Raw genomic sequence first — 11,218 nt, forward strand, 5'->3', positions numbered from 1 at the left:
GGCAACTCGGTTGCGATGACTCATCGGTTCACGCGCGTTTATCTTAAGTGTTATGTAGAGTACCATATATCCTATGAAACAACGTCCGTCGTCGTCTCGACGGCGCGCGACAGACGGGGACGAAACAATCGATCAATGCGTACGTATACACGGCGACGCGAACGCGGGGGGGGCAGCCGCCTCGCGCGGGGCGCCCCCCCCCCTTGGAGACGGATGAGAGTCGCTCAACCGCCTCGCTCACCTCGCAGGGTTGGGGGACTGCAACTCGAGTTTCCCAGCCCTATAATCCGCGAGTAAGGTCGCGATGGCGTCCTTCGTGACGTCCTTGGACTCCAGCTTGACGTACCCGCCCACGCCGAGGTCCAGGAGGACCAGCTGGGGAACTCCGGAGGCGGCGCGGCCGAGCCCGCACAGCTTTCGGAGCTGCGCGCCGATACCGCCGCCAGTCTCGGTGACTGTCATGAACAACGTGGATCGCTCATCCTCGCCCCTCGCCTCCTCCGCCTCCTTGACGTCCTTCGCGACGGCGGTGATTGCGGCGGTGAGATCGTCCCAGTCGTCGCCGCATTCCTCCATCAGGAGCACGACGGCGGTGGTGTCGTTGATTCCCTCGCAGTCCTCGTCGACGTCGGTGACGAGCTTGGGCCTCCACGGAAACTCTTCGCACGCGGGGTCGGACATCACCGACCCGCGCGCGTTGGGGTTGATCATCTTCAACTCGGAAGTCAGCATGACGAAGTGGGGGATGCCCTGGACGCCGAAGTACTCGTTGAGCGCGTCCCGGCGCTTCTCGTCGTCGAAGGGCACGGCGAGCCACGGCATCGATCCAAAGTACTCCTTAAACCCGGCCTCGTCCCTGTCGCCCGACACGAAGATCACCTCGAAGGGCTTCGTCTGGTCGCCGAGCATCTTGTCGTACGCCTCGATGAGCTTCGGGGTGAACTGGCGGCACGGGCCGCACCAGTGCGCGGAAAAGTACACGCCGACGTTGGCTCCGGATTTGGCGATGGACGCGAGAGAAACTTCGGAGCCGTCGGCTCGAACGAACGATTCGCCCAGCGCCTCGGCGAGGGTGGGCGGGGTCCACGGGAACGCCTCCGGGTCCTTCATGACGGCGGAACGGCCGTCCTTGGTGATGACGTCGCCGTTCTCGTCGAGGATGACGAGGGTGGGAATGCCCTGCACCTTGTACTTGGCGCTGAGCTTATTCTTCAGATCGCGATTGGCGAACGGCATCGCGAGCCAGGGTTGCTCGCCGTGGTACTCCGCGAACGACGCCTCGTCCCTGTCGGAGGAGGCGAAGACGACCTCGAAGTTCTTACCCCTGGACTTGAGCTCCTTGTAGATCTCCCCGAAGATCGGGGTGAACTGGCGGCACGGAGGGCACCTGCGGGAACGAAGCGAGGGGCGGGCGCGGTGGTGAGCCGATCGGAGATTTGGGCGCGGGTGCCGAGCGATGTTGACACGATGCGGGGGTGACGACAGGCGCGCGCCACGGAGGCGGGGGGGGGGGGGTACGCACCAGTGCGCGGAGAAGTACACGCCGACGATCTTGTCCTTGAGGGCATCCTCGGTTTTCACCTCGGATCCCCCCTCGGCGACGAGCGTGTCGCCGAATAGCGCGGGCGCCCACGAAGCCATGCCGCGGAGGTGACGATTGGGGTGCGTGCCGCTGTTGCAGACTCCTCTGGGAGAGGAGGGCGCGCCGTGCGAGAGCGCGTCGAGGGCCGGGCGGGAGATTCGCCGAGCGAGTGATGCGAGCGTGATGGTCACGCGGGAGGTCCTTCCGGGGAACGGAGGGACGGGTGTCGCGTGTGTGGTGGCGCGGAGCAATGAGGTCTCGCGCGAGATCTTTTCGGTTTTGTCAGAGCTCGGTCGACACGCCGACACGTGACAAACTCGACACGCTGGTGATTTCCTGGCTGCTGGCCCAACCGAGAGACTGCAACGCAGCTGGAATCGATCTCGAAACCCGAAATGGCGCGTTCAAATGCCAAAAAGAGATTCGCGCGTTGACATAGCATGGGAGGACAGGGAAGCAAGCCGAGCTCGCCGCGGGCCGGGAGCCCGAAGGCTGCCCCGCCGCCGCGGGAACCCGTCGCCTCCGATCCCGTCCCCGTCGCGCCCCCGACGCCCGGCACGTCCCCCGCGCCCGAGCAGGAACCCGCACCCCCCGAGGCGCGGGCGGTGCGCGCCGTCGATCCGCGGTGGGCGAAGGTCTCGGCACGGTTCGCCGAGATTTCCGATCGGCTCGACGCGATCGAGAGGCGCGTGCCCGCCCCCGCGGGTCCCGGCGCGCCCATCCCCGCGGGCGCTCCCGAGACCTCCCGCCGCGACGATACCTGCGACGCCGCGCGTCGCATCCTCGCGGACCTCGTGGATTCGCGCGGCGCGCCGCCGGGATGCGCTCGCTTCGTGCGGGTGCCGGCCAACTACTACGACGAGCCGCTCGAGTTTCGTCGGCGATGCGTGGGCGGCGCCACCGTGGACCACATGTGCAAGACGATCGTGATGGAGAACACGCGATGCGTCAACGACGACTGCGCGGACGCGTTCAACTCCCGGTGGTACCTCGTCGTGGTCCAGTACACCGCCAAGCTGAACCAGCAAAAGCTGGAGAAGTTTCTGCACGAGCTCAACAACGTCGACGGGAGAAGGTGCGGCAAGAAGAACTTCAACATGAGGCTCGCCAAGGAGGAGGACAGCGAGCGGCTGACGGGGTACGTCAAGGGCGCGGTGTGCCCGTTCGGATGCGCGGAGAAGCGGATGCCAGTCATACTCAGCGACAAGATCGTCGCGCTCGAGCCCCAAACGTTTTGGCTCGGCGCGGGTGAGATTGACTTGAAGGTTGGGATGAGCGCGGCGGACTTTGTGGCGCGCGCCGAGCCGCACGTGACGGACATCACGTACTGATTCACGCGCGAGTGTGGTGTAATGTTCAGATTAAAGCCGCGTTAACATCTCTCGCGTCGACGACGCGCGAACCCCCGCCGTGGAGTCGTCAGTCGGCGAGTCGCCACATTTGTTTCACGTGTTTCGTGTCGGGGGGTCCCGGTTGCCGAGGAGTGGTGCCGCGCTGGGCGAAAAAGGGGATCCTGCTCCACCGCGCGCAGCTGTCGCGGGGGCGGGCTTACTTGACGCCGAGCAGCTCGACCTCGAAGATGAGGGTGGACGCCGGGGGAATGACCGGCGGGAAACCGCGCTCGCCGTACGCGTAGTCAGGGGTGCACGTCAGCTTGGCAACCTGCCCGACGGACATTCTCGCCATCCCCTCGTCCCATCCCTTGATGACCTGGCCGACGCCGATGGTGAACTGGAAGGGTTGGCCGCGGTCCTTGGAGCTGTCGAACTTGGAGCCGTTCGTGAGGGTACCTGCGTTCGCGGTGGACGCGGGATCGTCGACGGCGCGTCAGATTCGGGTCGAACCCGGCGCGGGAAGGCGGGAGGCGACGCGCCGCGGAGGGATTAGTAAGCGCTCATCCCCCCGTGCGCGGGTTTGACTTTTTCGCGGGAGGCGTCGCGTTGCGCACCGGTGTAGTGGGCGGTGACGACCTGACCGGGCTTGGGGAATGTCACGCCGTCGCCCGGCTTGAGGGTCTCGATGTCTACGCCCATCTTCGAAAGCGTGCGTGCGTCCGTGCGTGCGTGCGGGGCGAGTCGGAGGAGTGCTGATCCGCGCTACGTTGTCCGACCTTTTAACGGGAGTGAAGGGACGGACAGCTGTGATGAGAAGTTCGGCCCGCCATCGGCACCTCTCCCGGTCCTCTCCCACGCAAGTGGATCGGCCGAATTTTTTTTTCCATCGTCTCGGAGGAGCCGAACCGGGCCTTGCGGCACATCGGGGCGCGGTCTCGCGCGCATCGGAGGCGGCCGGAGGCGCATCGACATCCGCGTGGTCCACCGCGCGCGCGTCTCCAATCGCGCGCGGGATCGAGCGCTCTCTTCGGGGACTACCGCCGGTCGTAACCCGGGCGTGTTCGAACCGCGCGACGGTTGATTGGACCGATAATTCCCCGTGTTGACTGACTTCCGGGCGGTGGGAATTGCGCGCGGACGAGGAGGACGGGAGCGGACACGACGGCGTCCGCGCGGTCCCTTTCCGTCGGCGAGTCCGTGAGTCGATACGCGCGCTCCATCCATGGGTTTCTTTCGCAGCAGGAAGCCCAAGGCTGACGACCGCTGGGCGTCGGGCGCGTTCGCCGAAACGTCCGGCGACGGCGGCATCGGGGAGACGTCCCTCACGGTCGCGGTGAGGTCCAGGCCGCTGCTCCCGGACGAGCGGCGACGGGGCGACCGCCGCGACATCGTCCGCGTCCTCGACGACAAGCACATCGTCGTCCTCGACCCGGACGACGAGAAGAACTACCTGGACGAGCGCACGCACAGGACCAAGGAACGGCGGTACACCTTCGACAAGGCTTTCGGCTCGTCCGCGTCCAACCGGGACGTGTACCAAAAAACCGCTCGCGCGCTCATCTCCGGCGTGCTCAACGGCCAGAACGGCACCGTGTTCGCGTACGGCGCCACGGGCAGCGGCAAGACGTACACGATGATCGGCACGCGGAACGACCCGGGGATGATGCCGCTCTCGCTGATGGACATATTCGACGCCATCCGGTCCATGTCTGGCGAATACACCTTCGAGGTGACGTGCTCCTACCTGGAGGTGTACAACGAGCTCATATACGACCTATTGGTGAACAACTCGCCGTCGCTGGACCTCCGCGAGGACCCGGAGCGAGGGGCGACCGTGCCGGGTTTGAGGCGGATATCGGTGACAAACGCGGATAACGTGTTGGACGTTCTGAGAGAGGGCAACGCGAGACGAAAGACGGAGCCCACCGAGGCCAACGCCGTTTCCTCGCGATCGCACGCGGTGATGGAGATTAACGTCCGGCGGTTCAGCCGCGTGCATCCCACAGCAGAAAGTGCGGCGGCGGGAGGAGGAGGAGCGGGTTCGGGAGGTGGAGGTGGGGGCGGGGGCAGGATGGAGGTGCTGACGGGGAGGTTGTCCCTCGTCGACCTCGCCGGCTCGGAGCGAGCGTCGGAGACGAAAAACGAGGGCAGCAAGCTCAGGGACGGCGCGAACATCAACCGGTCGTTACTGGCGCTCGCGAACTGCATCAACGCGTTGGGGAAGAAACAGCAGGGCGCGGGGGTGTACGTCCCGTTCAGGAACTCTAAGCTCACCAGGCTGCTGAAAGACGGGCTCGTCGGTAACTCGAGGACCGCGATGGTGGCCAACGTGTCGTGCGGCAACGACCAGTACAACCACACGATCAACACGTTAAAGTACGCGGACAGGGCGAAAGAGATCAAGACGAACGTGCGAACCAACGTCGTGCACGTGGCGACGCACCCGGGAGAGGCGCAACGCGTCATCGAGCAGCTGCAGGACGAGGTGGCGGGTCTTAAAAGGGAGCTCAAGGCGGCGAGATCCGGGGGTGGCGCGCCGAGGCTCTCGTTCTTCGGCGGGGGCAAAACAAAAACCGGAGCCGCGCCGCCGGCCGCCAAACACGCGGGGGAACACCCGCACCACCCGGCGCCGGCCGCCCCGAACGACGACGCCGCGAACGAAAACTCCACCCCGGCGACGACCGTGGCGACGACCGACCGCGAGGGTCCAAACGAGGGGATTCCCCCGCAAGCGCCGATTTCGAACCCGTCGGCGATTGACGACGCCGGGGTTCGAACCGAGGACGTCTTTGACGATCGGTGGCTGGAGAAGCTCAGCGTCGACGTTCACGAAAACACCGAGGAGAGGATCAACCTGCAGCGCGCGCTGTTCGAGCTCGAGGACGTCGCCATCCAGAGCCGGTGCGAGCTCGCGTCCGTCGAGGACAGGCTCGTGGAGCTGGAGATGACGGGCGCCGCGCAAATCCCAGGGTCGCGTGACAAATCCGAGGCGGAGTCGCTTCGCGATCGTCGCAGGCGACTGGCGGATGGTCTGCGCGAGGGGGAGAACGCGGCGCGACGGGACCGCGCCGCCATGGACGCCAACGAGGGCAAGAGGCGGGAGATCCAGTCGAGGATCGATCGCGCCGCGGAGGCGCGCGAATCCCGCAACGGGGGCAAGCTCCCCGCGTTTTTGCGCATCCTCTCCCAGTACCGGACGCGGGGCGTGTCGTCGATGGAGGCGCATTTTCAGCTCGCCGTCCGCGACGGCGTCCTCGCCGATCAACGCGACGTCATCGGCTGCATGTGGCGCATGCTCGCCGCGGCCGGGGTGAGCCGCGAGCGCGCGGTGGAGGCGGCGAAGCGCGAGGGAGTCTTCGCCGCGTACGACGGGTGCGAGCTAAACCTGGGCGAGGATAATAACGGATGGTCGACGTACTCGCTGGAGCGGGAGACGGTGGTCGGGGCGAGGGCGGCGGCGCGGCTCGCGTTCTGGCAGAGCTACGGCGCCGTCGACGACCTCAGCGTCGGCACGGGCAAGCACCCGCACGTGCCCGCCCCGGCGTCTGAGCACCACCACCATCATCAGCATCAGGGTCATCAGCATCAGTCGAATCATCCGCAACATCATCCGCGGGACCATCAGCGGGAGCATCAAACTCGGGAGCATCAAACTCGGGAGCCGCCGAAGCGGGGAGGCGCGGACCCGGATCCCACCGCGGCGCTCCTCGCCGCCGCCGCCGCGACGCTCGCCAAGTCCCCGCGCGCGGCCGTCCCCGATCCCGCCCCAATGGCTCATCCGACACAGCTGTCGCCGCGCGACCGATCGGCGCGAGCGGCGCTCGCCAAGCTTCGCGACCGCGGCGGCTCCGGCCGGCGAAAATCCGTCGAGTCCATACAGTACTCGGAGGGATCCAGGCCTGTTTCGTCGTCGGGGGTCAGCGCCAGCCAGGTGTCTGACTCGGCGTACTCCGGCCAGACGTCGCGGAACCTGTCCGCGCGAGGGGACACGGCTGGCAGGGTGGACACAGCTGGCGCCGCGCAGGTTCAGACGGCGTACGCGAGGGTGGACAAGGAGGAGGAGGTTCGCGCTGGTTTCATACCCACGCAGGGCAAACGGGGCGCGCCGCCCATCGCGGCTTCCGCGTACAAGACCCTGGCCGTCGGCGGGACGCGCGCGAGCCTGGGGTCGCGGCCCGCGAGCGGCGGCGGCGGCGGCGGCGGCGGGGCGGGGGGAGGCGGGGCTGGTGGCGGGAGGCGGCTCGCCGGCAGGTTGAGGTCGCCGCCGCAGCCGACGGAGCGAGCGTTTGGGATGGTTGACGCCGGACCGAAACCGGAGACACCGGTGGCGTACGTCATGCGACCGTGATGTAGCCAGACACCACTGAGATTACACGCAAACGGATAGGCCCGGGATCACGTCCCTCCCTTGGCGTCTTGTGAAAAATACCCGAAAAAGGACCAGAAACGATTCCCGGCCAGGTGATTCCGTTTCCTGCTGACGCGGAAAGGGTCGTCCTCCAACTTTCAGAGATCCCCTTTTGTGCCTTGAACCATCGTTTTAGGGTCTCGTTTCGCCCGATGAACTTTCTCCCGCGCAAAGGAGGCTCGTCGGAGGCCGGTGGATGAGCTTAATCTCCGATCGGAGAGATTCTGTGACTGAGACGCATAGGATTTAGACGACCGGAAAATCGATTCTCCTGCGCTGAGACGCAAGTATCAATCGCCCGCTTTTCCCATTCCTCTTTGAATAAAAAAGGGAGGTGCGCCCGTCGGCTCAATCAGACGACCCAGGCGTGGAGCCCCGTGCAGGGACGGGCTCGACGGGACCGGGGAGAGCGCACGGCGCGTCAGCGTAGACGCAAGCCAGCGCGAGGGTGCGCAGCGCGCGAATATACGCTTCGCACGGTCCGCAGAGGCTGTTTGCCGGAGCAGGTAAATAACGCGCGCATTGGATGATTTTGCACTCGCGTTACTGTATGTTCGACCCGCCGCGTGTGGGCACTCCCCCGGCTTTGCGGGGTAATGCGCCCCGGACGACCTTAGGTATTCGCCCGAGCTCCGCCTCTGACATCCCGCATCCCTTCACATACAGGCGCACACGAGGAGGGTTCACGGAAACGCTCGCATCGCGACAAGAACGCGCGCGACGGTCCGGTCGGGGAGCGCGAAATTTGAGCCGCGAGGAACGCTGCGCGAAAGGTCGCACGCTCTCTTTTTGATTTGAGCTCGGGTCGGTTGAGCGAGCGTGCGAACGCGTCGGCACCGATGTCGTCAAACGGAACGTCCGCGTTCGACAAGCAGGAGGAGCACCGGGCCATAGGCAACGTCCTGAACGGGACGAACGACGTGGACGGGTGAGAACGCGGCCCGTGCGGGGCCGGGACCCGTCAAATTGGGCCCCCGCTTTTGGTTTTCCCGCTTGTTTTTTTTTCGGCCCCGGGGATGGCCGCCCGCTCGAGGGGACGCGCGGCGCGGCGGGCGCGCGGCGGCACCCGCGCGTCCCCTCGATGCGCGTCCGACGATCATCGCGGGCGCGACGAGGCGCGTGCCGCCGCCGATACGTGCACCGACGCGCCGGCCGTCCCCGACCCCTCCACCACCGCGGGCCACATTCCCTCCTCCCCCGCATCGAGCTTCAAGCCGCGCCCGGTTTCAAAATCGAGCGGTGACGCGTTCAACTCAACCGCCGCCCCGCGAGAATCCCCCGACTGACTGACGCCGTTTTCCAATCACCCGCTTCCCTCTTCGCAGCGCGGCGGCGGCCAGGGCATCGCCCAACGCCTGGGGCAAAGCCCCCGCGGGTCCGTCCACCATGGACCCGCCCAAAAACTACTACGGCGCGTGGAACGGCTCGACGGCGACGGACGGAGGAGGAGGAGGAGGCGGAGCCGGTGCAAATGGGCAATCGCCGGCGACGTCACCCGCGCCGGGATCTTACGGCCTCGGCCTCGGCATGTCCGCGTCGCCGGGCCTCGCGGGTGGCAGGTCCCTCGCGGACGTGTTCAGCAACGACGACGGCGGCGCGGGGTCGCAGGGCGGGTCCCCCAAGCGCGGCGGCGGAGGCGGCGGCGACGACGCCGCGGGCTCGAGGCCGGGTAGCGCGAGGCCGGGGAGCGCGAGGCTGAGCCGGACGGAGTCGCAGCTGTCCGCGGCGGTGGGCGCCGAGTCTGCCGGCGGCGTCGATGCCGCCGGCACCGTCGATGCCGGCGCGGAGGGGCTCGCGGGCGACTTTGGCGGCATGGCGATCCGCGGCGAGGGCGGCGAGGGCGGCGTCGCGGCTGGCGGCCCGGATGGCCCGGATGGCGACGACGGGGGCGAGTACGCGGATTACTCGAGCGCCAACCCGCCGGTGCCCGCGGGCGCGCCCCCGCCGCTGCCCGGGGGCGGCTACCCGGGCCAGCCGTACGGCAACTACCCCGGGATGCAGCCGCAGTTTTACCCCCCGCAGGGCGCGGGGCCTCCGGGTGGATATCCCGGCGGGGGATACCCGCCTCCGATGCCGGGCATGCCGCCCCCCGGCGGCTTCCCAGGCGGCCCGCCCAACATGGACCCGCGCGCCGCCGCGATGATGCACCAGCAGCAGCAGATGCACGCGCAGGCGATGATGTACGGCGCGCAGGCGGCGGGCGGCATGGGTTTTCCGCCTCCCGGGGGGCCGGGTCGGGGAGCGCCGGGGATGCCCGGGGCTCAAAACGCGTACGGACAGGTGGCGATGGATCCCATGTACGTGGTGGCGTATTACCAGCGCCTGGCGGAGCAGGGCGACCCCGCGGCGGCGGCGATGCTCGCGGCGATGTCGGGGTACGGCGGGCCGCAGGGCGGGTCCCCACCCGGTCGCGCGCAGATGCAGATGCACCAGGCGATGCTCGCGGCGATGGGCGGCGGCGGCGGCGGTTTCGGGATGGCGGGCGGCGGCGGCGGGCGCTTCGGCGGCGGCGGCGGGCGCGGGGGCGCGAGGGGCCGAGGCGGCGGGCGCGGGCGGCGCGGGATGGGTCGCGACGGGAACGGTCTGCTCACGGACCACTACGGGGGCCGGCACCACGACGAGATGCATCAGAAGCCGATGTCGGCGCTGCTCGAGGGGTTCAAGAACAACAAGAGCCGACGCTTCGAGCTACCCGACCTCGCGGATCACGTCGTGGAGTTTTCGAGCGACCAACACGGCAGCAGGTTCATCCAGCAGAAGCTGGAGACGGCGGAGCCCGAGGAGGCGGCGGCGGTGTTCGCCGAGGTGCTGCCCAGCGCGCACCAGCTCATCACCGACGTTTTTGGAAATTACGTCGTTCAAAAGTTTCTGGAATACGGCACGGACGAGCAGCGAAGGCTCCTCGCGGGCGAGCTCAAGGACCACGTGCTGTCGCTGTCGCTGCAGATGTACGGCTGCAGGGTGATTCAGAAGGCGTTGGAGGTGTTCGACGAGGCTCAGCAGACGGCGATGGTGAACGAGCTCGACGGGCACGTGCTCCGATGCGTTCGCGATCAAAACGGCAACCACGTGATTCAGAAGTGCATCGAGCGGGTGCCCCCCGCGCGGATACAGTTCATCGTGTCGTCCTTCTACGGTAACGTGCTGTCGCTGTCCACGCACCCGTACGGATGCAGGGTGATCCAGCGCGTGTTGGAGCACTGCACGCCGGAGCAAAAGACGGAGGGGATCATGGACGAGATTCTTCGCGAGGCTGTGCAACTCGCGCAGGATCAGTACGGGAACTACGTCGTGCAGCACGTGCTCCAGCACGGCGGCGAGGACGAGAGGCGGAAGATCCTGGCGACGCTCGCGGGCCAGATCGTCATCCTGGCGCAGCACAAGTTTGCGAGCAACGTCATCGAGAAGTGCCTCACCTACTGCGGCGCGGAGGAGAGGCAGATCATGATCACCGAGATGCTGGGCACCACCGACGAGAACGAGCCGCTCCAGGCGATGATGAAGGATCAGTTCGCGAATTACGTGGTGCAAAAGCTGCTGGAGGTTTGCGACGAGGGCGAGAGGGAGCAGCTGCTGTCGCGGATGCAGGTGCACCTGCCAAACCTCAAGAAGTTCACCTACGGGAAGCACATCGTGGCGAGGGTGGAGAAACTGATCCAGAGCAACCTGCCTCCACCCAAGCCGATCACCGCGGTGGCGGGAACCGCGGATGGGACCGGCGGGGACGAGGCGGATGAGGGTGCGCCGGAGGGTGGCGGCGGGGTTGGGGACGCGGCGGAGGAGTCGCCGTCACCAGTCGCGGAGTAACTCACTTAGCCGCCGTGTTAGCGGGGAGGAGCCGCCCAATGTATATATCTATTCTAGAGCAAACCGTTTCGAACCAGGACGACGCAC

At 67.0% G+C, this 11,218-nt stretch overlaps 5 protein-coding genes across 5 annotated transcripts; 3 read left to right on the top strand and 2 right to left on the bottom strand.

Moving 5' to 3' along the window:
- Window positions 1-29: 29 nt before the first annotated feature.
- TRX_2 (thioredoxin) lies at window positions 30-1,667 on the bottom strand. Its single transcript, XM_002504030.1, has 2 exons — window positions 1,523-1,667; window positions 30-1,387 (listed from the first exon to the last, which is right to left on the bottom strand). Exons 1-2 carry the CDS (start codon window positions 1,639-1,641, stop codon window positions 238-240), a joined length of 1,269 nt encoding a protein of 422 aa, XP_002504076.1. The 5' UTR covers window positions 1,642-1,667; the 3' UTR covers window positions 30-237.
- Window positions 1,668-2,022: 355 nt separating this feature from the next.
- Window positions 2,023-2,913, top strand: MICPUN_101645 (predicted protein; the record flags this gene model as incomplete). Its single annotated transcript, XM_002503678.1, has 1 exon — window positions 2,023-2,913. One exon carries the CDS (start codon window positions 2,023-2,025, stop codon window positions 2,911-2,913), a length of 891 nt encoding a protein of 296 aa, XP_002503724.1.
- A 13-nt stretch (window positions 2,914-2,926) lies between these two features.
- MICPUN_108688 (predicted protein) lies at window positions 2,927-3,686 on the bottom strand. The gene is made up of 2 exons (XM_002504031.1): window positions 3,531-3,686; window positions 2,927-3,372 (listed from the first exon to the last, which is right to left on the bottom strand). The coding sequence occupies exons 1-2, from the start codon at window positions 3,613-3,615 to the stop codon at window positions 3,131-3,133; spliced, it is 327 nt and encodes a 108-aa protein (XP_002504077.1). The 5' UTR covers window positions 3,616-3,686; the 3' UTR covers window positions 2,927-3,130.
- A 452-nt stretch (window positions 3,687-4,138) lies between these two features.
- MICPUN_83857 (predicted protein) lies at window positions 4,139-6,271 on the top strand (the record flags this gene model as incomplete). The annotated part of the gene is made up of 3 exons (XM_002503679.1): window positions 4,139-4,913; window positions 4,998-5,444; window positions 5,649-6,271. Coding segments are annotated over 3 exons (1,845 nt in total), but the record flags the coding sequence as incomplete, so codon positions are not given.
- Window positions 6,272-8,206: 1,935 nt separating this feature from the next.
- MICPUN_105887 (predicted protein) lies at window positions 8,207-11,206 on the top strand. Its single transcript, XM_002503680.1, has 2 exons — window positions 8,207-8,252; window positions 8,650-11,206. Exon 2 carries the CDS (start codon window positions 8,711-8,713, stop codon window positions 11,129-11,131), a length of 2,421 nt encoding a protein of 806 aa, XP_002503726.1. The 5' UTR covers window positions 8,207-8,252; window positions 8,650-8,710; the 3' UTR covers window positions 11,132-11,206.
- The last annotated feature ends 12 nt before the right edge of the window (window positions 11,207-11,218 follow it).

Source organism: Micromonas commoda, chromosome 7, assembly GCF_000090985.2.
Source record: "Micromonas commoda chromosome 7, complete sequence".
Taxonomy (NCBI): Eukaryota; Viridiplantae; Chlorophyta; class Mamiellophyceae; order Mamiellales; family Mamiellaceae; genus Micromonas; species Micromonas commoda.

What these genes read in the sequence shown, in the direction of transcription:
- MICPUN_108688 (XM_002504031.1), bottom strand. Translation starts at nt 3,615, where the DNA reads ATGGGCGTAGACATCGAGACCCTCAAGCCGGGCGACGGCGTGACATTC. An exon ending in CGTCACCGCCCACTACACCG is followed by an intron (nt 3,373 to 3,530) that starts GTGCGCAACGCG and finishes CCGCGAACGCAG; the next exon opens with GTACCCTCACGAACGGCTCC.
- TRX_2 (XM_002504030.1), bottom strand. Translation starts at nt 1,641, where the DNA reads ATGGCTTCGTGGGCGCCCGCGCTATTCGGCGACACGCTCGTCGCCGAG. An exon ending in GTGTACTTCTCCGCGCACTG is followed by an intron (nt 1,388 to 1,522) that starts GTGCGTACCCCC and finishes TCGTTCCCGCAG; the next exon opens with GTGCCCTCCGTGCCGCCAGT.
- MICPUN_105887 (XM_002503680.1), top strand. Translation starts at nt 8,711, where the DNA reads ATGGACCCGCCCAAAAACTACTACGGCGCGTGGAACGGCTCGACGGCG.